Genomic DNA, 25,748 nt, shown 5'->3' with positions numbered 1-25,748 from the left:
CCAGCTTTCTGTTCACCTTATAGATCATATCTTGCCACTGATTTTTCTACTGAACTCCCCAAAAATTTCTATGGCAAGTTATCAAACTGGATCAGTAGCAAATATGCCATTAAAAAAAAGACATAGGTACAGTAATAAAATACTCGATAGCCTAATAAACATCTTTGATTTCTATTGGCAAATACAGAAATCAGGATAAAGAGCTAGCAAAAATTAGAACCATATATTGACAACCCTGCTGGAGCACCCTTTTAACCAGGCCCATTTTCATGGATTTCTGAAAAATCTCAAGGGAAATTACACGTTTACATTTTCATTCCTTGTGAGACATTTCATTTGGAATATTTAAACTAGAAAATGTACTTAAAGCTTATTGCAGGTACCATTCCTGCACTGGCGGTAAGATAGACAAATGTTCTAGCAAGTCTATTTCATCTTATATTTCTGTGATTCTTTTCTTTCTTTAACTGGCAGCTTTGAACAACTGAGTAAAATAATTCCTACCCCTGTGTCATGGGGTGCAGCCCTCATTGCCAGACTGGTGCCTCCTGCTGGTCATACTGGGGATTAGCTCGAGGCAGACACCGATGTCCATGGTCTGCACACCGTCAGTCTGTCTCTGCTCCTGCCTACGGCTCCCATGGGCGGAGGGTGAACCTCCCCTTTGGGGAGGCTAGCCCTTCAGCCCTGCCCATTCCACCTGAGGCCCCACCCCGCCACCCGCTGGAGACCTGAGCCTGAAACCAGAGGACCCCCCCGAGCTGCCTCAGTTGTGCTGGCTGGCCCAACCCCTGGGCCGCCCCAAGGCACCCTTGGCCACCGGCTGAAGCTGAGCCTTCACCAGCTTCAGGGGAGAGGGGGAGCAAGAGTGGGGCCTCAGGGAGAAGCATGGGCAAGACCACGGCCTGGGTTAGGGGAGGCTAAACCTCCCTTAGCCTTCGATGCCACTGCCCATGACAGCTCCTCTCTCAGCTCCCAGAACTGCAGTGTCCTCTTCTTGACTCAGCCCTCTGGCTACGTTACCATCTGTGTTTCCCCCTTCTGGGAGAGGTATCTCTGTCCAACAGTCCAGCCACTTCCCCAGTGGTGAGTAGGGGGACCTGGGCCTGCCCACTACTCCGGGACCCAATCCAGGGACCCTGTAAATAGCAGCCTCCTGCTGCTCCTCTGTAACCTCTGTCAATGCTGCTCTATTTCCCTAGGCTACTTCTCATCAGAGCACTCAGCTGATCAGTCCTACGAGTCAACCACTACTTTGTCCAAGGTGCTTATGTTCTCTCTGCCCTCCAGGGACAGAGTCTTTACTTCCTGGACTCCCAGCAGCAACTGACCCTGCTCTTCCCTGCGGCTCTTTTTATATGGGCCTGCTGGGCCCCGATTGGTTGTTCCTCACAGCCCTTCTCCTATTGGCTGCTTCCTGTGCAGCCTCCCCAGGGCTATATTAACCCCTTTTTAGCCAGCGGGGGTGAAAGCCCTATCATACCCTGCCACAAACATTTTGCAGGGTGGATGACCTTCCATCAAGATTCTCAAGATCTCTTAGAATGTATTTGAATCTTTAGCTTCATATGGTCACTAAAATAATCCAGAAACCAGTATAATGTAAAGAACGACTAAGAATAATCAAATAAAAAGCTGCTCACCATTGCAATGGTAAGCACTAAGTCTCCCACTGCAAATATTTTTGCATAGTGAATCTTCTTTGCTTCTTCAAAACTGATTTTTTTTTAAAGTTAAAAAGAAGAGGTTACTCACCCTGTGTAGTAATGGTGGTTCTTCAAGACATGTGTCCCCATCGGTGCTCCACTTCAAGTGCATGTACACCCCATGTGCTTTTGAAAGGCGATTTTCATTAGCAGCATCAGTTCGGTCTGTGCATGCACCCTAGACATCATCACAACCCATACCGAGGGAATATAGGGCTACGTGGGTGAACTGCCCTCACTTTCTTCTCCACTGCCCAGTCTCACAAGAAACTCCAAAGCAGAAGGCGGGGGGGGGGGGTAGTGGAGCACCCACAGGGACCCACATTTCAAAGAAGAACAGTTCTGCACAGGATGAGTACATTCTTCTTCTTCAAGTAGTGTCCTTATGGGTGCTCCAGTGCAAGTGACTCCCAAGCAGAACCCCCGAATGGAAGAATGAGTTTCAGAATCTAGAATTACATCACCAGCTGCTGCATCCAATCTAGAAGCATTGATTCGGGTGTAGTGTCTTGAGACGGTATGTACAGAGGATCATGTAGCAGTGTTGCAGATCTCAGTTATAGGGACTGTGATGCTGTATGGAATATGTGGGACACTTTATGATATTGTTGATACCAATATTACAAAATTGCAAGGAATCTGACCAGATATACCATGTGAGGTCTCTGCAAAAAATGTTACAAATTGCCAAGTATGATAATCATGTTTATATGTTTGTATTACGAGTTACAGATATGCATGGTATATCTGCATTTCCAAACTTGTGCTGTGTTTCTGGATGACATCCCCGACAGATTGGCACCAGCACTGCCAAGCTGTTCAGTGGTCCATCAAGGATCATCAACTATACAATGAACACACTGAAAAGAACTAGGGGATACACCTTATGAGTCAGCAAGGTATGTGGCATCATAGGCACTGACTTCCCCTCTTTCCCGTGGGCGCTCGACCCCACCTCTGCCCCCAGCTCCACCCCCACTCCACCCCTTCCCCTTTTGGATAAGATCCAACCTAATATTGACCTGGCAATGTGGCTGGCCCTTTGGGGTCAGAAGAACATTTTGTATAGTTTTAAAATAACTTCTCATTGTACTGGACCTAGGTGCTGATTGGGGACCAGAGAAATGGAATGCAATAAGGGGGCTGTGTGATTACTCTTTTTTGCTTCTTGAAAACCAGTGTGGGAATCAGAAGCACAATTTCTGGCTGGTTGGGTAATTTAATTTCCGTGTTACTCCCCAATCTTGGGAGTATCTGCTCTCCTTTTTGCAGCCTGCCCTGACCTTGGCATTTTCAGTGAGGGCTCCCCCTGGCACCCCTGGGTCACAGGGACATTTTTTAACTATGGCCGTAAAATGTAGACTGTGACGAGCTTGTAGAATGAGCTAACACTCTGGGAGGAGGTGGAATGCTAGCAGCACCATAATACGCAATAATACATCTGGAGATCCATTTTGATAGTCTCTGGGTAGAAATAGTAGATCCTTTAGATCTGTCCGCAAATGGAATGAACAATTTAGGAGATTTTCTGAATGATGTAGTTCTATCTAGGTAGAAAACTAGTGCCCTCCAGACATCTAGAATGTGGAGATCAGTCTACAAAATGGAATTAAGATGGTTTTGGAAAGAAAAATGGTAGATGAATAGTCTGATTCAAATGAAATTCAGTTGATACTTTAGGAAGGAATCTGGGGTGTGGCATAGGAAACCTTGTCTTTGTAGAATTGTGAAATGAGAGTCTGCCATTAAGGCTCCAATTTTGTCCACTCTTTGGGCTGATGAAATAGCCACTAAAAAGGCGGTCTTCATAGATAAGTTCTATAATGAGCAGGTTGCCATTGGTTTCATGAGATTGCTAAGAACCAGACTGAGGTCCCAAACTAAAGTAGGGGCTTTCACCTGTGGAAAAGTGTTTTCCAAGCCCTTCATGAACCTTATAATTGTAGGATGAGCAAAGAGCGAGAACATCTCAATTGTGGAATGAAAAGCTGCTAATACAGCTAAGTGAACCTTGAGCGAGCTAACCGTCAACGATGTTTCCTTTAAATGCAACAGGTAGTCCAGAACCAGTGGAAGAGGGGCAGATTCAGGAACAATTTTCTGGAGGTCACACCACTCACAAAATCTTTCCCACTTTTGAAGGTAAGTAATTCTGGTAGACTCTTTTCTACTATTTAGTAATATCTGCTGTTCCTCTGCAGAAAAGGCTGACTCTAACTCGATGAACCATTGAAGAAGCATGGCTTGAGGTGGAGAGTTCTCAGATTGGAATGCAGTAGTCAACCAGTGTCCTGCAAGAGGAGTTGAGGAATGATTGGAGGATTTATTTCTGGACAGAGAGCTAGGTGAAGCAGGTAAGGAAACCATGTCCACCTTGACAATGTCAGGCCACTAGGATAATTCTGGCTTTGTCCTGTCTGATCATCTTCACCACCTGAGAATCAGAGGTGTTGGGGAAAATGAATAAAACACCTTCCTGTCCATGGGAGGAAGAAGGTACTCCACCAATAAATCACAGCCTAAACCGTACCTTGGGTAGAAGAGGTAGCATTTTTTGTTTGAGGCTCTGAAGAAGAGGTCCAACTTGTGGGAACCCCCAAGTTTGTATAAGTATCTGAGAGTCCAACTCCCAATCTTAGTCTTGGGGAAAAGATCTGCTGAGAGCATCGGCTGTGATATTTTGCCTGCCAGGGAGATATACTGCCAAATTCTTATGCAATCCCATATACAGCAGTTCTATAACTTTATTGCTTTGGTACAGAGTGAAGGGGACCCCTTCCCATCTCCACCAGTTGATGTAAAACATGCAGGCCATATTGTATATCATGACTCTGATAAACTTGTCTTTGATGAGAAGCAGAAAATGAAGGCAGGCATTTCTGACCACCCTTAGTTCCAACAGCTTGATGTGGAGGGTGGTTTATTGGGGTGACCATCTTCCCTGTACAGTATGAATGGCAAGTTCTGCCTCCCCATCCTAACAGAGATGCATCTGTCATTGCAATTACAGTTGGCACCAGTCGGAGGAAGGGGCTCCTGCGATGTTTTCTCCACCAGTCTGGGGAGTGTTTCACCTGTTGGGGAACTGATACCTTTCTGTGTCTGCTTGGTGAGTAAATTGTTCTGAGCCATCCCTGGATGGCATAATCGTACATGATCTGTCACAAAAGTGCAAGAACATCGTGGGACCCAGAAGCTGAAGACAGTTGTTGACTGAGGTTCGGGGGCTCATCTGCATAGACCTGCCAACATTTAATAGCCCTCAGCCTCTGTCCCTAGGAAGAAATTCACTGACTACCAGGGGATCCAAACATGTCCCTATAAACTGTATATTTTGTACTGGAGTCAGGGTGAATAGTCCCACATTCAACTGCAGGCCCAAGTTCAGGAAAAGGCAAGTGTCCTCTGTATAGCAGAGAGCACCTCCACGTAAGACCAACTGTTGGGGTATGAAAACAGTATCATTGCCTGTCAGTGCAAGTAGGTGGCCATTACCACTATAACCTTTGAGAACACCCTCTGAGCCAAGGAAAGGCCAAACACAGGAACACTCGGTACTGAAAGTGATCCTGACCTATAACAAAATGCATATATCTTCTGTGAGATGGGTGACTTGCTCTGTGGAAGTCTTTGTCTTTGGCACAAAAGTATTTTGTGTAGAAACCTCTTTTCTTTGTGCTGAGGAGGAACAGGTTCTGTCACTCAGCTAGAAAGAAGGGAGTTATTTCCTGTCTTAATAAGAGCTCGTGAGGGGGTCACTGAAGAGGAATGGAGAAGGGAGGTAAAGTGAATGGTGTAGACCATTATTACTTCTAACACTGTTTTGAGGTGATATGTTCCCCAGCTGGTTGAAAATGGGAGAGAGGTCTCCAAATGGGGAGGAGGTGGGCAAATGATTGCAGTTGACAGTCCAGAGAATGGGGAGGGTTTAAACTCTTGACTATCCCATAAAAACTGATGATTAGAAGAAGCAGCAGCCTGCTGTGAACTAGTGTCAGATGGATTAGAGTATCTCTCTCTCTGGAAACTGTCTCTCTCTTTTTTGGAGGTTCCAGAGGTCTCTGAAACCCAGAGAAATGCATCGGTCAGGATCTTTGGGCTGTTTGGGATCTATTACATTTCCTTTTGTTCACAGGAGTGTAGGTACCCATTGAATCCAATGTGGCTCTAACATCTTTTAAAGCATGGAGTGATTCATTAGTATTCTTTCTGAACAACTTCAGTCCATCAAATGGGAGATCCTCTATTGTATTCTGGGTTCCCCAGAGAGGTCCAGATAATTGCAACCATTTAATTGCCTTGTGCATCACTTCCGCAGTGGAGACAGAACAAACTGATGTATTTGCAGCATTTAAGATCCTTGAAGGGCTGTCTTGGCCAGTAACTGTCCCTCAGCAATAATAGCCTGGAATTGTTTCCTTTGGTCTGGAGGAATGTGTTAAAAAAAAGAATTAAACCTCTCATAATTTGTGAAGTTGTATTTGGCTATCAACACCTGGTAACTTGCAGTGCAGAATTGTAGGGTTGCATATGAGTAGGATTTTTACCTTAGATGGTCCAGATGCTTCTGGTTTCTCTCACACGGGTTGCACTTATGTCAGTGGTGTTTACTTCATTCATTCACCATATCAAGCACCAAAGAGTTGGTGGAGGGTAGGAGAACAGGAACTCACAGTCCTAGGAGGGAACATAATATTTTTATTGGCTCTCTTATACATAGGTGATATTAAATTGTTTTTGCAGGTTCCAGAAGAGCCTTATTCAGAGGGCAGGTGACTCTGGATGGAGTTGCAGAGTGGAGAATATCCAACCATTTGGGTTGTGATTCTTTGATTTGATTGAGAGGTATCTGTAGGGAGTCTGTCATCTGTTTGACAAGCTCTTGGAATTGCTGAAAAACATCATCCGTAGAAAGAGAAGGATACATTACCACCTCATCAGGTGATGAGGACAAGATGGTAGTTTGAGGGGTAACTTCTTTGCCTGCCCTAGCCTCTTAATCCACAAACGTATCCTCCTGTTGAGTGATGTGTTGGGAAGGAGAATTTTGTGCCTTGCTGTCATTCTGATGGGACAGGGTTGGGGCCCTGGAGAATTATTCATGATGACTGCCCCTGGGTCCCAATATGGCCACTGAGGTCTATATGGGGGTGGTGGTGGCCCCTAAGGTTGCTGCCACCAAGCAATATGTGCTCCGCTGAAGTAATCCCTGTCTCCTCCGTGGCTCTAGATACTGGCAAGCGATGGAGACTCTGGATCAGCAGTCACCGATAAGTTCATTGGGTACCTCAAATGTTGCGGTACTGAATGTAGTTGTGGCACTGACTAGCTGTGGAGCCGAGCGGACTGTACTTCTCCCTGACAGATGGTACTGAAGTTTTTGAGTGCTCTGAGGTAGCTACTGATGTAGACCGGAGCTTGGTCACATGTGGAACCGAAGAGCCTGTTACAGGAGATACAGGAAGAGTGATTATGTCCGAGAGTACGGCTCTTCTATGCTTTCTCTGCCCGTCTCTTCCAGATGGGACTAGTGCCTTCTTGGAACCAGGTTTGCTGTTAGAGCTGCAGGGTCTCCCTAACCCACCAGTACTGGAGGAACCCTTAGCCTCTGTTGTACTATGCCTCAAGGTGGAGGCTTCCAAGCCCACTGATTTGCTTGGAGAGCAAAGTCTTTTCAAGGTGGACTCATTAAAAGGTCTTCTCTTCTTTGCATATTTAGAGGAGGTCTCTGAAGCCTTCCCCTCTCTAGGGGAGCGCTGGGCCGAGGTCAACTGCACACTAGATACTCCCGGAGACTGATGTACAGGGGGTTCTACTGACCTGGCTCCGCACCAGGTTGAACCATCATTAACAGTAACAGCTTGATTTCCTGTTTCTTTCTTGTCCTGGATTTGAGGGCTAAACAGAAGTTATATTTCAGCAGAACATGGGCCTCTCCTAAATAGTGAGCACACTTAAAGTGTCCATCACTGAATGGGATGGCCTCATGTTATGTGAGGTAGCGTTTAAAACACAGTGAACTGGGCATGCCCCTCTCTGGAAGGAAGGGCTCCCATGAAGTCCTCCAAATAAAAGTAATTAACTAACTAATTAACTAACTAGAACTAAATGAATCTAATCTAAAATAAATGAAACTAACTAAAATTACCAGAGGCAAAGTAGCTGACATGCACTTGCTGAAGTCACACTAAGGCACATCGCAGGCAGAGACAGCTGAGAAGGAACTGAGGGCAGTTTGCCTGTGCAGGCCTATAGAGCCTCGGTGTGTGACATGAGGATTTCTAGGATACGTGCATAGGCTGAATGGATACTGCTAATGAAAATCTCTGGTCAAAGGTGTGTGGGGCTTGCATGCACTGAAATGGAGCACCCATAGGGACACTACCTGAAGATGAAAAATAAGTTCCTCTTCAGAGGAAAATTAGTCTGCATTTATGTTGCTTTAATTTTCTTTTAGAGACGATAATCCTCAAAGTATTTATACTTTGAAACATTTATTTTATTTAAGACTTTATGCTGAAAGGTGGATAAATTAATCACAACTCCGTTCCCCACAATTGAAAGAATAACTTTCGGTTACAGTGTAATCTCATCTTGAAAAGAAACCTCCAATTCGTTATTGCAAAATAAAATATAGACTGTACCATTTTAACCTTAGAATCATATTTACTTTTCACCTGAATTTTAAAAGTGATCAACCTTTCCCCTCTTCTGTTGGCCGAGTTTAATCTCTGAAAAGCTCCATCTTTATTGGTTTGGAGGATTGAAAATCTCCTAGAGTTAAAAATTCATTAACCTTTCTATCTTCCTTCACCCTGTATGGTGCTCTGCTTGTCTAGAGCTGCCCTCTGCTGATAAATGTTTGAACTACATATTTCAAATTTCAGCCAATCTATTGAAAAGCGGAGTGGAATGAATACAAATATAAACAACTCAGAGCTTGATTCTATGAGGTGCCTTCAACACCCAGGAGTCCAAGAGAGTTGAAGGTGCTCAGCACCACCCAAAGTAGCAGTCTGCCACTTGTAGGAATGATCCCTAAATTATTAAATACAAATATTAGTACTATATACTTTATTTGAATTTATGCACATTAAATATCTGCACTAGAACTTACCAGTTTTTTCTGAAGCTGTTAATCAATTACACTTATCTGTCTGCTAAAGTTAGGGCTTCAATAGTCCTTTCCCAATGAAACCATACTGTTATTTTCAAGGACATAATCTCTTGCATTGTTCCACGTAATATTCTGTTGTATGAATGCATATATGATTATGTATCACCCACACAGGAATAATTCAGATTGTCTGTGAAGCATGGATCAGTCAGTTTAAAGAGACACCATTGTTCTGATTCTATTCTTACACTGGTTTTACATTGGTTTAACTTCATTTACTTTGATGGAATTACTACTGATCATTAATGTTGGGGAGAACAGAATTAGACTCATAGTATTTTTTAAAATTAAATCTACTTATAGTCACTGTAATATTGAGAAAATCCTGCAGTCATTTATTTCCAACCATCGACTCCTTCCAAAAATTCTCCCACCTTCCTATCCCCTTCCCTCCCTTTCCACACAGGAATTTGATTTCAATGGGAGTTAGGTGCCTAGGTATGTCTACATTACGAAATTAGGTCGAATTTATAGAAGTCGGTTTTGTAGAAAGCGTTATTATACAGTCGATTGTGTGTGTCCCCATACAAATGCTCTAAGTGCATGTAGTCGGCGGAGTGTGTCCACAGTACCGAGGCAACCGTCGACTTCCGGAGCGTTGCACTGTGGGTGGCTATCCCACAGTTCCCGCAGTCTCCGCCGCCCATTTGAATTCTGGGTAGAAATCCCAATCCCCGATAGGGCTAAAACATTGTCGCGGGTGGTTCTGGGTACATATAGTCAGGCCCCCCCTTCCCTCCCTCCTTCCGTGAAAGCAAGGGCAGACAATTGTTTTGCGCCTTTTTTCTTGAGTTACCTGTGCAGACGCCATACCACGGCAAGCATGGAGCCCACTCAGGTAACCGTCACCGTATGTCTCCTGGGTGCTGGCAGACGCGGTACTGCATTGCTACACAGCAGCAGTTTATTGCCTTTTGGCAGCAGACAAATCAACCAAGCAGGGTTTCTAAGCCAACCCTGTAAGCCATGTCGTCAGTCGCCCCTCCCTCCGTCAGGGCACCGGCAGACAATCGTTCCGCGCCTTTTTTCTGTGCAGACACCATACCACGGCAAGCATGGAACCTGCTCAGATCGCTTTGGCAATTAGGAGCACATTAAACACCACACGCATTATCCAGCAGTATATGCAGCACCAGAACCTGGTAAACCGAAACCGGGCGAGTAGGCGACGTCAGCGCTGTGACGAGAGTGATGGGGACATGGACACAGACTTCTCTCAAAGCACGGGCACTGGCAATGTGGGCATCATGGTGCTAATGGGGCAGGTTCATGCGGTGGAACGCTGATTCTGGGCTCGGGAAACAAGTGGTGGGACCGCATAGTGTTGCAGGTCTGGGACGATTCCCAGTGGCTGCAAAACTTTCGCATGCATAAGGGCACTTCCATGGAACTTTGTGACTTGCTTTCCCCTGTCCGGAGGCGCAAGAATAGCAAGATGAGAGCAGCCCTCACAGTTGAGAAGCGAGTGGCAATAGCCCTGTGGAAGCTTGCAACGCCAGACAGCTACCGGTCAGTCGGGAATCAATTTGGAGTGGGCAAATCTACTGTAGGGGGTTCCTGTGATGCAAGTAGCCCACACAATCAAAGATCTGCTGATATCAAGGGTAGTGACCCTGGGAAATGTGCAGGTCATAGTGGATGGCTTTGCTGCAATGGGATTCCCCAACTGTGGTGGGGCCATAGACGGAACCCATATCCCTATCTTGGCACCGGAGCACCAAGCCGGCGAGAACATAAACGGCGAAGGGGTACTTTTGAATAGTGCTGCAAGCTCTGGTGGATCACAAGGGACGTTTCACCAACATCAACGTGGGATGGCCGGGAAAGGTACATGACGCTCGCATCTTCAGGAACTCTGGTCTGTTTCAAAAGCTGCAGGAAGGGACTTTATTTCCAGACCAGAAAATAACCGTTGGGGATGTTGAAATGCCTATAGTTATCCTTGGGGACCCAGCCTACCCCTTAATGCCAGGGCTCATGAAGCCGTACACAGGCAGCCTGGCCAGTAGTCAGGAGCTGTTCAACTACAGGCTGAGCAAGTGCAGAATGGTGGTAGAATGTGCATTTGGACGTTTAAAGGCGCGCTGGTACAATTTACTGACTCGCTTAGACCTCAGCGAAACCAGTATTCCTACTGTTATTACTGCTTGCTGTGCGCTCCACGATATCTGTGAGAGTAAGGGGGAGATGTTTATGGCGGGGTGGGAGGTTGAGGCAAATCGCCTGGCTGCTGGTTACGCACAGCCAGACACCAGGGCGGTTAGAAGAGCACAGGAGGGCGCGGTGCGCATCAGAGAAGCTTTGAAAACCAGTTTCATGACTGGCCAGGCTACGGTGTGAAAGTTCTGTTTGTTTCTCCTTGATGAAACCACCCGCCCTTGGTTCACTCTACTTCCCTGTAAGCTAACCACCCTCTCCTCCTCCCTTCGATCACCGCTTGCAGAGGCAATAAAGTCATTGTTGCTTCACATTCAGGCACTCTTTATTAATTCATCACACAAATAGGGGGATGACTACCAAGGTAGCCCAGGAGGGGTGGTGGAGGAGAGAAGCACCGGGAGGGGTGGTGGAGGAGGGAAGGACAAGGCCACACAGCACTTTAAAAGTTTAAAATTTTAAAACTTATTGAATGCCAGCCTTCTGTTGCTTGGGCAATCCTCTGGGGTGGAGTAGCTGGGTGGCCAGAGGCCCCCCCACTGCGTTCTTGAGCGTCTGGGTGAGGAGGCTATGGAACTTGGGGAGGAGGGCAGTTGGTTACACAGGGGCTGTAGCGGTGGTCTGTGCTCCTGCTGCCCTTCCTGCAGCTCAACCATACGCTGGAGCATATTAGTTTGATCCTCCAGCAGCCTCAGCATTGAATCCTGCCTCCTCTCATCACGCTGCCGCCACCTTTCAGCTTCAGCCCTCTCTTCAGCCCGCCACTTACTCTCTTCAGCCTGCCACCTCTCCTCCTGGTCATTTAGTGCTTTCCTGCACTCTGAAATTGTCTGCCTCCACGCATTCGTTTGTGCTCTGTCAGTGTGGGAGCACAGCATGAGCTCAGAGAACATTTCATCACGAGTGCATTTTTTTCACCTTCTAATCTTCGCTAGCCTCTGAGAAGGAGAAGATCCTGTGATCCTTGAAACACATGCAGCTGGTGGAGAAAAAAAGGGACAGTGGTATTTAAAAAGACACATTTTATAGAACAATGGGTACACTCTTTCACGGTAAACCTTGCTGTTAACATTACATACATAGCACATGTGCTTTCGTTACAAGGTCGCATTTTGCCTCCCCCCAGCACGTGGCTAGTCCCTCCCCCCTCCCCGTGGCTAACAGTGGGGAACATTTCTGTTCAGCCGCAGGCAAACAGCTCAGCAGGAATGGGCACCTCTGAATGTCCCCTTAAAAAAAAGCACCCTATTTCAACCAGGTGACCATGAATGATATCACTCTCCTGAGGATAACACAGAGAGATAAAGAACGGATGTTGTTTGAACGCCAGCAAACATACACTGCAATGCTTTGTTCTACAATGATTCCCAAGTACGTGCTACTGGCCTGGAGTGGTAAAGTGTCCTACCATGGTGGATGGAATAAGGCTGCCCTCCCGAGAAACCTTTTGCAAAGGCTTTGGGAGTACATCCAGCAGAGCCATGAATGCCAGGGCAAATTAATCATTAAACATGCTTGCTTTTAAACCATGTATAGTATTTTAAAAGGTACACTCACCAGAGGTCCCTTCTCCACCTGCCAGGTCCAGGAGGCAGCCTTGGGTGGGTTCGGGTGGTACTGGCTCCAGGTCCAGGGTGAGAAACAGTTCCTGGCTGTCGGGAAAACTGGTTTCTCCGCTTGCTTGCTGTGAGCTATCTACAACCTCCTCTTCCTCCTCATCTTCCTTGTCCCCAAAACCTCCTTCCATGTTGCCTCCATCTCCATTGAAGGAGTCAAACAACAAGGCTGGGGTAGTGGTGGCTGAACCCCCTAAAATGGCATGCAGCTCATTGTAGAAGCGGCATGTTTGGGGCTCTGACCCGGAGCAGCCGTTCGCCTCTCTCGTTTTCTGGTAGGCTTGCCTCAGCTCCTTAAGTTTCACGCGGCACTGCTTCGGGTCCCTGTTATGGCCTCTGTCCTTCATGCCCTGGGAGATTTTGACAAAGGTTTTGGCATTTCGAAAACTGGAACGGAGTTCTGATAGCACGGATTCCTCTCCCCATACAGCGATCAGATCCCATACCTCCCGTTCAGTCCATGCTGGAGCTCTTTTGCGATTCTGGGACTCCATCATGGTCACCTCTGCTGATGAGCTCTGCATGGTCACCTGCAGCTTGCCACGCTAGCCAAACAGGAAATTGAAATTCAAAAGTTCGCGGGCCTTTTCCTGTCTATTTGGCCAGTGCATCTGAGTTGAGAGTGCTGTCCAGAGCGGTCACAATGGAGCACTCTGGGATAGCTCACGGAGGCCAATACAGTCTAATTGTGTGCACAGTACCCCAAATTTGACCCAGCAAGGCCGATTTCAGCACTAATCCCCCTGTCAGGGGTGGAGTAAGGAAATCGATTTTAACAGCCCTTTAAATAAAAAAAAAGGGCTTCGTTGTGTGGACGGGTGCAGGGTTAAATTGATTTAACGCTGCTAAATTCGACCTCAACTCCTACTGTAGACCAGGGCTAAGCACCTCTAGGCCTAGCTGTCTTCTTAAAAGATCAGTTCCATTCTCTTTCTCCACTATTCTTTCCATAAGCACCGACTCCATGGGTGCTCTGGGGCTGCAGGACCCCTGGAAAAAATACTGTAGGTGCTCAGCACCCACCGGCAGCCCCGTGGATCAGCTCCTCCCCCTCCGCCCTCCCATCGGCAGGCCCCACCGCTCAGTTCCTCTCCCTCCCCCCCAGCACCTCCCGCCTGCCTGTGATCAGCTGTTCAGTGGCATGCAGGAGGCACTGGCAGGGGGGAGGGAGAGGAGCGGAGGCAGGAAGAGGCGGGACTGGGGTCCAACACCTCTGGAGAAATCACAAAGTTGGCACCTCTGATTCTTTCCTCCAACAAACTCTCTCCCCTGTCACCAAGTTTCTTGTGTCTTCTCCTGCACCCCCTCTAGCATCCTTGCTTGACCTCCTTTGATTCATAGATTATAAAGCCAGAACAGACCACTGTGATCATCTGGTCTGATCTCCTATATAACACAGGCCATAGGACTTCCCTGCATTAATTCCTGTTTGAATTAGAGCATCTGTTTTAGAAAAATATCCAATCTTAATTTAAAAAAAAATACAATAATGGAGAATCCACCACAAACCTTGGTAAATTGTTCCAATGGTTAATTCCCTCATTGTTAAAAATGTGCACCCTATTTCTAGTCAAAATTTATCTACTTCAACTTCCAGCCATTGGATTTTTTTTTAATACCTTTGTCCGCCAGATTGAAGAGCCTTATCAAATTTCTGTTCTCCATATAGATACTTATAGACTGATCAAATCAATCCTTAACCTCCTGGCCTCACTCTCATGTCTCCACTGCTCTCAACCTTCTCTCTCTCCTCCTCGTCTGCCCCCCATTCTCAAAAAGCTGTCCCTTTACCCCAACTCATTTAAGTACCATCCCAGCACCCTTCTTTCCTTCGTTTCCAAACAGTAGGAGCAGAAGAAGCCAAAGAAGGATTGTTGCACTGGGATGGGAGAGGACAAAATGGGGCTCTGGCCAGGCCCGCCCACCCACCCACAGAATCTCCCTGGATTCAGGACTGTGTAGGGACTATGACCCAAGTGGTGCCTCCCCTCTTTCCTTCCCCTATGCTCCTCCTCAGCATATGGCCTTGGAGAAAAATAGCAGAGAGCAGCTGGCCAACCAATAATGGTAGTAGTGGAAGCAGCCAAACCAGGGATCTTTCAGTGTTCAGAGAACTTCCTACAGTTTTGACTGCACTCTCTCTGCCCTGTGCAGATTGGCTGTTTGCTCCAACCCTCTGCCTCCCTCCGTCTCTTTACCTCATCCTTATTCCTCTTCACCTGCCCCTTTTACCTCTTTCTCCCCTGACCTGTCCTCCTCACCCGCTTGTCTTCCCTTTCCATTTAGCTTATCCCCTCCTAAGTAAACTCCCTACCCCCCCCCCCCCCGCCCCAAATATTGGGAACGAACACAATGTTTGTTGCCATCACATGGTTCACCCTCCTTGTGTATTGAGACTATAAACTCTTCAGGCAAGAGACTATCTACTAGTACAGTGCCTAGCACAATTATTGATTGGCTCTTAGGCACTGTCCTAATAAACATGATTGATAATTAATTAATTATCTCTTTTCTTGATTGCCACCTCTTCCTTTCTGGCCTCTTTGAATCCATATGGTTACTACTGGAAATACATATTGCTTCCTTCTACCCAAAATTCATTTAAAGCACAGCTGCTAAGATCATTTTCTTGGCCATTGACCTGACCCACTTTGAATCCACCATATTTGAAATCTTTTTATCTCATTTCCAGTCATTAGGGTTATTCGGCTGAAGGGACAAGAAGGAGACATGTCTGGTAGGCTCCTCTGCTCTTTTATAATACAGATGTGGATGTTTCATGACAAACATGTCTACTTTCAGAAATGCTGAGAGCTAAATGAATCAAGTCAACATTTTTGTGTAACTAAGCAAAAATCGGAAGCCTAAAGAACTTCTGGGCATAACTCCTCTTTCCATAAATGAAGCTAGGGGAAAACACCAAAAAAGATGACTAGTGGAGAATCTAAGGTAATATTAAGGTTTGCTTTGTAAAAGCTATTAAGGCCAACAACAGATTTTTAAAAATTCCACACCGTGTTTAGACTTAGGAGGAGGAGAAAACCTCAGAAAAGTCTTTAGAATCTGGGGAAGAGAAGCAACAATTTTACGCTGCATTTTTATGTCATTAAAATACCTGTTCATGTGACCACGTCCGTTCTGAGCCGTCCTTCACACAAACATCTAGCCTCAGCTCTGCCCCTGTGGCCCCATGTTTACTGTCCACACAGAGATTGGCTGCCACATTTCGAATCTGCAAAACCAAGCAGCAACATTTCACATTATACAGCAGGCTGCAGAATAGGACTTGTGAGGATGAGGATGTTGAGATTTGACTCTGTCTTGGTTCAGTCAGAAACTAGAGATATGGCTATAAGCACATTGCTTATGTATCATCAATGGGGCTTTGTATGTGGCAGAGAGGCTGAAGAGACTGTATCCGGGAAGTGATTTATTCCTTCCTCTGCTCCAGTATTTGAAAAATTCTGTAAAGAAATTGAGGTGATGTTTTTTATTAGAATAGTTTGGGGTATAAGGACTGGAATGAAAAAGAAATCTTGGGAGGATAAAGTTTAGTTTGATTGTTTCTCTCCTGCCAACAAAGCAAGCAAGATCAAGTTCATTCAGAGGAATCTCCTGTTTGAACCTCTATCAGAATTCAGGGTGATAGTTTTCTAAAGCTCAGACACACACAGTTCCAGTGCTTGTGGGTGTGTGTGTTGGGGGAGTGCTATCTCTTTAAGCAGAGCACTCATGAGCCTGAACGCTTTTTCCGCCAGCAGCAGCTGCTGTCAGCAGCACTCACTTCTGAGCCAGCAGCAGACTGGATGCCCCTGTTCCTTGACCTCCCGCTCAGCGGTGACCGCATATATGGGTGGCAGGAAAGGGACATCCCAACATCAGCCCACCTCCCCAACCCCCACTCTGTGCAGCAGACAGGAGGCAGGCTCCTGGTCCTAAGCAGCTTGGCCAGGGGTGGCTCCATGGGAGGGAAATAGGAGGTAGGAGCAGCAGTGGAGCAAAGCATCAGGAGGAGGGGCATTCCTGCCCCAGAGGCATGCGACGGTGCAGGGCACCTGGGCGGTGGCTCCCTTTGCCACCCCTCGGACCGGCCCTGTCCAGCAGGGAGGGGATGGTGCAGGCAATGGGGATGCCACCCTGCTGCTGCTGAGCCCCATCTCCAGAGGTGTGTGATTAATGCTCACTAAAAAAAAACGCATTAATTTGTTTTGAGTTAATCACATGCGTTAACTGAGATTGACAGCCCTAATATATATATATATATATATTATTCTCACAGCAAAATAACTGACCAAGTATTATTATTTGATCAACTACAGCTGGTTAACAACATTGTAAAAGCATCCTGATTGGTTAATAACTTAGATTGGTTAACAATTAAATCATACAGTGTTTTAATATCATGTGCTGCAAAGAGTTTCAAGAGAGACATTAAAGAGCCACTTGTGGCTCCTGAGCCTCAGCCTGAGTATCACTAAATTAGACACTTAATTCCTCTGTTTCTCCCTCTGTAAAATGGGGATGATAGTAACTATCTAGCTACCTTCGAATAGTGTTCTGAGGGTTAATTAGTTATTGTTTGTACAGTGCTATATACAATTACTATTTTAGTTTCTAAGATGTCTGCAAGGGAAATAGTTGTCTAGTGTTACTGTAATGTGTGACCATATTGGGAATCTGAATTTAGGTTCTGAACACAATTGATGACTCCCCAGGCAGGCAGGAGCTAAGCAGCACATTAAGCTCTCTAAGAGGATGGAGGAAATCTCTCTCTCTCAATTCCTGCAGGCAGCTCCAGGAGTAGCATTGATAGACTCTAAAGGGAGTCATGTCTAACATGGAAGGATGATTCAGACTTAGACAAATAATTTGAAGGGAATAAAGAAGAAAATGGGCAGAACTCATCCCTTTAGCCCTTCTGTGATTTAAATTAGCAGAACACCTTTGAAAAGAATTTAAAGAGAATAAGATGATACTGGAGAATCTTGATTTCTACAGGTCCCTTCTCCTCCACAAGAAGGAAGGTATTAAGGCAGATAGAATTTATGGCACCCCAGCTGGGATCAGGAGTTCTCAACAGAATGCTAGCCATTAGTCAGTCAGTCAGAATCCTGGTAACTGATATGTCTGGCTTCATCTGGTGGTAGGTAGCAATTGTGGAGAAAGAGAAATTATTCTGCAGCATATGGGAAAGGGTAGCTTCAATAATCACACAGAAATAACCACTGTAAAAGGAGTTTACAAAAACAAATAACTTCCACTTATGAAAAATGCTGCTAAAGCTAAGTGCATGGGAGACGGAGTGCATGTCAAATTTCCTTGAAATTACAATACAGAATTAGAGCCTGTTTTTCAAAGACGCTGAGCACTCATCTCTCCCATTAAAGACGAAATGTGTGTGCTGATATGTTCAGATATATATATCCATCTTCAAAAACCAACTGTGAGATTCTTGCAAACTTAGAAATGAAAACAACTTTTCCACATTTGCAGAGAACTGCATGCACACTATTGCCTGGGCAAAATGACCTGACTTGCAACTTTGATTATTTAGCTCAAAGAATCTCAGCGCTCAATCCCTCACACAGACTGTGTAAGACTGAGCGGAAGGCTTGTTAACTGAAAAAGTGTTCTGCGGTTGAAGTAGTCAGCCAGGTTGTCAAAACTCTGCCTTCATTTCACATGTTTTAGAAAAACACAAACTAGCAAGATCAGGGAAACATTTTAATTTCAAATTTTCAAGGTTTTAAAACTGAAGTTAAAGATCAATTTCAAATGCAGTTTTGACTGTTACCTCACCAGAGCCTCATTCAGACACCTCTAATGTGATTAATTTCACTTAGTTCAAATAAAGAGTACCTGTCCTACTGGAAAACTATTAGCTGTTTTCTTAATGCTTCGCTCTTCATGTTATATACTCAAAGCATAGACACCAACTAAAACAGAGAGGCTATGAAACTAGTGTTAACAGTAAAATAAATACTATTTCAATGTTTCATTTTTAAAGCCTTATGGTATTAGTAGGGCTTTCATATTTTTGTCTGGTGAGAGAATTTTCTTATCCTATTCTTCTACATTTAAGGGATAGATTCAATCATCTATCTATCTGGAGAGAGTTTTCATTTTTAAAGTTTCCTTTAGCTCACTTCCTATCTGCCCAGTTCTCTCTGTTTCCCCTCTCTCCTCTTTCTACTAATGAAATACTCTTCAGCATTTGTTTCTCTGTTCTCTGCATTGTTGTGTGTGTCTGTCCCAGTGCCATATCTCATCCTTTCTTTGCCTCAATCTACTTTTCCAGTCAGAGAGCATTGTTTTATTTGGGGTGGAGAAAAGGGTTTGATGATAAAAGCATTTAAATCGGGCTCATACTCCTGCTTTGTGGTACTCCTATGCGGCCTTTTCCATTGTGAGAAACTGAATGGAGCCGTTCAAACTGCCGTCAGAACGACAGGGAATATTCTACAGAGAATCAGCACCATGCTGCTTGCAAATCCTACAAGATTCTTTTGCATAACAGGGTAAGGAAAGCAGGAAGTCTCAGACAGCGTGTGGCTTGTTGTTGTTTTTTCTTGATTAAGGAAGCGTGCATCTGAGACTCCCATTTCCAATAACAGGCTAATATGCATTTCTAAGTTATTGGACTTTGAGTTAAAACTACTGAAAAAGGCAAGTCTAAATTTTCAAAAAGTTTTCCTCATTTGTACATATGCAATTATTGAGCAGCCTTCTAATACACAGGGGCAGATTCTAATACTCATACGTACAAAAGATAGAATGGTTACATGCAAAGCGCATTTGTTCACCCCCAGTTTCTGTTACCTGTACACACACAGCTGAGTATGCTAAAAAAAAAAATAAAAAAAATAAGCACTCAAGGGTTTTGTCTGGGCAAAAATGCAGACAGAAAAGTGAATGCCTGACTGAGGCCCCTTTAGAAATCTGGCCCTTAAAATCCTCCATGGTAGAATTTGATGTAGTGGAAAACAATGCTGTCATTCAGAAAACACTGCAAACTTTGTATTTATGCCTTAATGTGCATCAAAATTCTGAAACACCATCACACTGCACGCTGAGACACAAACACTAGTGAAGAGTGCAGGAGGGCTTAAATAGAGTCATGCAGCAGAGTCCCACAAAGGGTCCCAATCGTAGAGGAATGAAGGGGAGGATACTAGGAGTCAGGGGACTGGCAGGCCCTGGCTCTCCCTGCTTTCTTTGCTGCTCCTGCACTTGGGAAAAGAAGGTATTGACGGAGAGGAACTTTTGCTACTGTTGGCTCCAGCTCCTTGTGCTTAAAGGGTATATCTACAAAGCAATAAAAGACCTGCAGCATGGCTGTGGCTGGCCCGGGTCAGCTGACTCAGGCTCACAGGGCTTTGGTGGTGGGATTAAAAACTGCAGTGTAGACATTTGAGCTGGAGCTTGGGCTCTGAGACCCCATGGGGAAGGATGGAGAGAGTCACAAAGCTTGAGCTCCAGCCCAAGCCCAAATATCTACACTCCAATTTTAGCCCTTCAAGCCAGAGTCAATTGACCTGAGCCCTGAGACTTGGTGAGGCAGGTTTTTCATTGCAATATAGACATACTCTAAGTGTCCAGGTCATGAAGAGCAGGCACTGGCTCCTCACGGGCCTAGTGAGGGTCAGGTTTTCCTTGACCGGCTAACATGTTAAAGCTACAACTTGCCTTGTCTACACTAGGATTTTAACAATTGTTAGCTAACACATGTTAACAAGATACCTCTTTCGTAGTATAGACAATACCTAGGAAGAATTTTGCTGAGACAGAAGGGTCTTGGCACACTGGATTGTGAGGTCATTCAGAACATAGAGCAAATCATGGGAGGAGGGACATGCCATGAAGCAGAATCTGAAACATAGGCCAAAGTGGGATTGTGGAAGGCCTTAGAGGCAAGACGTTTAAGCCGTGGCAGGCCTTAAAAGTGAGGATGACGGGACATCATCCCTTGCTAATCTTCTGCACCATGACTGTCTGAAGCTAGGGATATTAGTCTGTTAGCTATGCAAAAAACAATATCCTCCACCGTAACTGATAAAGGTTCCTGCTTCTTGGGCACCTCCATAAAATGCGGGAATTGTAAATACAAAATATTTTTGGCACAAAGTGTCAAAACGGCCAACTCAACTACGAACTAGTATTGGGTTATTTATCAAATATTAGAATATTCAATTTACAATCTAGAGTTTTGAATGTTTAATTAAAGTATTTCCCTATTTCTCTTAATCAGTGGGAGGAATTACAATTACACTTTCCACCAAATCTCTTGGGTAGAGATATTTATAAAAAACCCTGCACTTTGTAGAGGAAGCTGACTCATGGGATCTGAAGCACTGGCGGAAGCCTGTGATTTAAGTAAACATTGTGCTAGTCAAGGCTTTGAATGGTTAATATACGTAAAGATCTAGTTGACAAACTTTAGGTTGCTAAAAATGTCTAAATATGTTGTAAAAGTTAAAGACATATTTACACCCTGGTTGTTGGAACAAGCCGAAATGAGTTCTGTAGAAGACTGTTCAATATTAAGGACATTTAAAGGATTTTTTCCCTTTATATTGTAATCCCTTTCTTATGCTGAAGATTAAATAAGAACTTCTCTTTTTATCCTGGTTTGGGTGGTGATATATGGGTTGGAAATGAGTGGATGAGGCAGAGCCTGGAAGCAAACATACATATTTTTCTTACTATGCACATTTTGATGTGCCAGTTAAAACCATGCTGATCTGCAAAAATGCTATTTTATAAAACAAATTCTTTCCAAGAAGATTTGTTATTAAGGAAACCAAAATCTTGATTAATGTTAAAAATGTGTACCCCTTTCATGAAAACCATCAATGTTTTCTAACTGTAATTTTCACAAAATATTTCTCTAAAGGAGGCTGCTTCATTTTCTGCCTCTTTGCAGGTACCTGTCTGTACTCTGCCATGATATGATTCACAGTCCTCTCAGGTCCTAGTTGAGTAGTTTCTCTTTGTCACTCCTTACATTCATCAAAGCTTAGGGGAGTTTTAAATGGCTCGTGCACTCTGATAGCAGCCCCTATCAGAAGAGAACAGAAACCGGAAATCACTGTTCTCTGAATCCCTGGGACTGAACTGTAGCTATGAACTAAGTAGCATGCAGGATTCTATGCAGAAATTTAAAACAGCACAGTCCTCTAAATTGGAGTTGGGGAACTTATTTGGAGAATGGGCTGAGGCACTGAGAGTCGGGGGGAGAACGATGAGACTGCAGAGTTCCACTGCATAGTGCAGACACTTTTAAAAAGTGATCAGGAGTGCAGAGAGGCCATGCCCACTGCGTATTTGCCACACCATCCAAACATGGAAAGCAGATTTCTGGAATATTTTTGCTAATTGATTAGCTGTGAAGATAACTCATGTGATGTTATTCATGGAGGGGGTGAGTGACAATGCACAACTGATCAGTTTGACTGGGGACATTACAAGACAGAGTGCATCTTCTGTAACTGCTCATCATGAAGACCCAGGTTGCTCCAAAACACAGGTTGACAGCCAACAGCTGTCGCACATTATGCAAATTGCTGCTGCCACTACTCGTGGCACCAAATTTTCCCGACGAGACCAAAACGAAGGGATAGATTTTTTTTTCAAAAGTGACTAAGGGATTTAGAAGCACATAATACATAGAAAGCCAATGGGATTTATGCTCCTAAATCCCCTAAGCCAGTTTGAAAATCTTTTCTTAAATGCTTTCTCCACACTTGGTAAATTTAGAATTGATAATGTACAAAAAGTCAGTGTCTCTTATGTTTAAAAAAATATAATGACAGCACAGTGACAGGGTAGTCACACCTTAAATTCCTTTATCTAGTTTAAAAAACAACATGAGAACTTTTTTTTCCCTTTGAGGAAATTTGCATTAATTTATGTCAAAAAAGATGCCACTGAGATAAACAGAACTTCCAGTGCTAACATAGTGACAATTCCTGCCTTTGATTAATTAAAAATACAGAAAACTATATTATTAAACTAATATCCCTTTTAGGTATTGAAAGCAATGCTCAGCTTTCAGCTCTGACGAGTTTCACTTGAGACAGAGTGAATTCCTGGCTTCACTGAAGTCAATGGCAAAGTTCCCAGTGACTTCCGAGGAGCCATGATTTCACCGAGGATGCTTACGTGTTCCTGATGAAGGCAAGTGTTGTGGTGAGTCAGAAAGGGAGAGGCAGTCCCTAAGGCAAGTTGGATCTCAGTTTTGTGCACTGAAGGTCACAAAAACATCAATTTCAAAATAAATATCAGTACTCTTCGGAATGTGTAACCTTAATCTAAAAATAACTTTATGTGGTACTATGGAATAATACCAGTTTAATGACATTTAATAACTGCAAGTGCATGTCTAGGATTCAGGAAATGACTGAAACAGAGTTCTCAAATGAGGTGTTTAAGTTATCTCCAGTACATGAAATGAATGGCAAATCATGTCAGAACTACTGCTCAGTTTAATAATCTGTCCAAATGATGTATTGCCCTTGAATAGCAAAGATGATGCCCTGACTCTGTTGTCAGGGTCACGGCAATTCAATACAGCATCATAAGAGGCTTCCAATTGCTACCAATTTACAGAATGCTTTTCACACAATGTGGTTTAGTGCTCTGAATACCATAGTGGCTGTATCTCCTAGAGAGAACATGAGCAGCATTTACTTGGGTGCAAAAATGGGAATGCCTCTGTTCACCCTCTGCCTTTTAAGTAAGCAGTACTTACACTGGCTTTACTACACTTATTAGTCCTTAGATTTATTATTTACTACACAATACTATTATTATTTACTACACAATATGTCCTTAGATAATCTTTCAGACATCAGAATCTACAGACTGAATGCCAAGCAATGAGCCTCCTTTCATATTAACTGATATGCAGTAACTTAAAAGGTCCTGTTCTTTGTGTGAAACATAAAAAAGGAAAAGGCCAGGTTAAAAGAAGTCAAGCACAGCCTGAATGAAACATAGAGAAAGCATGGGACTGTCGATCACAGGTTGACACTAACCTTGATGAGAGAATTTGAGTGGTGCAGAAACTGTGCAGTATGCAATATGGGGCTGGGTGAATGTTATATTGCTTTTGTACAACATAAATATGACAAACTGATGGACTGAGATTGACTCAAAGTCATTAAGGATATGAAGCGGACACTTCTAAAAAGACATCTGTTTCTCTTTCAGAGAGAAGAGAGTTACTCAGTCCTAAAACTTTGATGCTTTTTCATATAGGCTATCTGGTTTAATTTCAGTGTTTCAGTTCTGGGATTTCCCATCACTGTTGTAAAGTGGTTCTATCAAATCCGTGAATTCTCATTGGGGGCCAGAGAGGAGTGGGTTCAGGCCCCATGACTTAGCATGAGCGCAATCCCAGACAGACTTACTGAATATTGAACAAGCCCTATAGCAGAACAGAGCCAAACCTTAACATTTAAGTTTTGGATCAGGAAAAGGGATGATTTTCCTGTAGGATCTTGAAAGCATGACACAAAGTCCAGAACCAATTTACTCATGGTCACCATTTTATGTTTCGTCTTTTAAAAAACACGTTCCCACAGACAATGTTAAAAGTTTGAAATGATTGTAAAAACACATTGGACCATAAGTACTTTGAATCTAAGTTTTAAAACTATTAAATCATTCTCATGACAAATCTCATCCACCCCAGCACCACTTTTTACTTCACTGGACAAGACTTCAAGTACCAGCACTGCATGAAATTACATTTCTTTGAACAGAAAGGAGTGTTTATGCATCATTTAATGGATAGTAGACATACCCTTCAACTGGTAGCACATACTTGGCAATCTAGCACATAATCAGAAGGATCAAACTAAGCTGTTTTAATTTGTATTTTTCCCATGGTAGCAGTAAAAATGGTGTTACCCTCCTGTCTAGATACAAAACTAATAGTAATATACTCAGTATATACTAAGTCTCTCCCACATCTATTATACAACTGCCATTTTGCATGCATTTCAGAGCACAATACCAGATGGAGCACATACACTCTTCCAGCTACATAGGACAGCTACATAGGACAGTGGCACAATTAATTCCCAAAGATCAGGCAACATCAAGGCTGAAAAGGAGTTTGTTTAATTTACTTCTTTTCTATCATGAATAGAGTTTGCCAAGACATTTACCAGTCAAATTCCCAGCAGGTGTGTTTGCAAAAAGAAGGGAGAAGTTGCAAAAAGAAGGCTGCACACATCATTCACTAGTTAGGTATTAAGATGCTGGAGCCACAGATTGTCTGAGGACTTCATTGTTTACCTTGTCTCAGACTGGCACAGGGAAGCAGATGTAAATCCTTTCCAAGTGCAAGTGGAGAAGTGAATGAAGGTCCGTCTTGGCACAGATGTCCCATAAAAGATTCTTGATATGCATAGCCAGTAAAGTTTTTCTGGCTGCTCGATTCTTCTAGAGTAATAAGGAGCAATCTGTTTTCCTTCCTTCAATTTCTAATTATAACAGCCATTGGCCTTTAAGTTTGTTCAAAGTCTCTGCAAGTGCTGACAAATTAATTAAAACTTTCCAGGTACGGGAAAGTCTCAAAAAAATATAGAGAAGCAGGAAAAAAACTTCAGCTCAGGTTAGTTTACAGATGGAACATATTTTTAGGGGAATGGGAGAGCCTTTGGGTCTCAGTTCCATTCTGTGGTGTCTGGGGGTATTTTTAGTAGGAAAAAATAGATACACAGTCCCCATGATTCATTTTAAAAACACCTTAATATCATATCAGACCAGGTGCCAGCTCATGCCGAGGCCCTCACTGAATACTCACAAATGCATAGCAGGAAACTAGTCTTGCTTACGGGGCGTTAGTATTATCAAAATAGATATTAGATGTTAAGTTGATAAAGATGTGTTCAGATTTTATGAAATGCTGGTAGACTGCTGCAAATATTTATCTCACTTATAATCTCTACAGCCCGTGGTATAAAGTTATACTGAGTGTTTGCACTATAAACCTCTGTAATTTTTTAACTCACCAAACAGGAAAAGAAGCATTGATTAAGGTAAAGTGTTTGTCTATGGCCTGCTGAAGGCAAATGATGTATT

The 25,748-nt window shown here is 43.9% G+C and overlaps 1 protein-coding gene and 1 long non-coding RNA gene across 6 annotated transcripts in view; one reads left to right on the top strand and one right to left on the bottom strand.

The window, feature by feature from the left end:
• The window catches only part of GALNTL6 (polypeptide N-acetylgalactosaminyltransferase like 6), a 901,649-nt gene that overhangs the window by 16,682 nt on the left and 859,219 nt on the right, over positions 1-25,748 (bottom strand). For all 4 annotated transcript variants that reach the window (XM_043545990.1, XM_043545991.1, XM_043545989.1 and 1 more), the window contains one exon: positions 15,772-15,888. In XM_043545990.1, the coding sequence (XP_043401925.1) occupies positions 15,772-15,888 (117 nt within the window). The remainder of the gene's footprint in view (positions 1-15,771; positions 15,889-25,748) is intronic.
• LOC122465705 overlaps positions 1-25,748 on the top strand; it is a 167,727-nt gene that overhangs the window by 78,188 nt on the left and 63,791 nt on the right. For both annotated transcript variants that reach the window (XR_006290725.1, XR_006290724.1), the window contains exons 2-3: positions 3,908-4,060; positions 4,717-4,815. This is a non-coding gene — a long non-coding RNA (uncharacterized LOC122465705). The remainder of the gene's footprint in view (positions 1-3,907; positions 4,061-4,716; positions 4,816-25,748) is intronic.

The sequence above is a fragment of the Chelonia mydas genome, chromosome 4, assembly GCF_015237465.2.
Source record: "Chelonia mydas isolate rCheMyd1 chromosome 4, rCheMyd1.pri.v2, whole genome shotgun sequence".
In the NCBI taxonomy this organism is placed as follows: domain Eukaryota; kingdom Metazoa; phylum Chordata; order Testudines; family Cheloniidae; genus Chelonia; species Chelonia mydas.
Note: the sequence above shows the minus strand (reverse complement) of the source record. Positions and strands in the feature narration are given on the sequence as shown.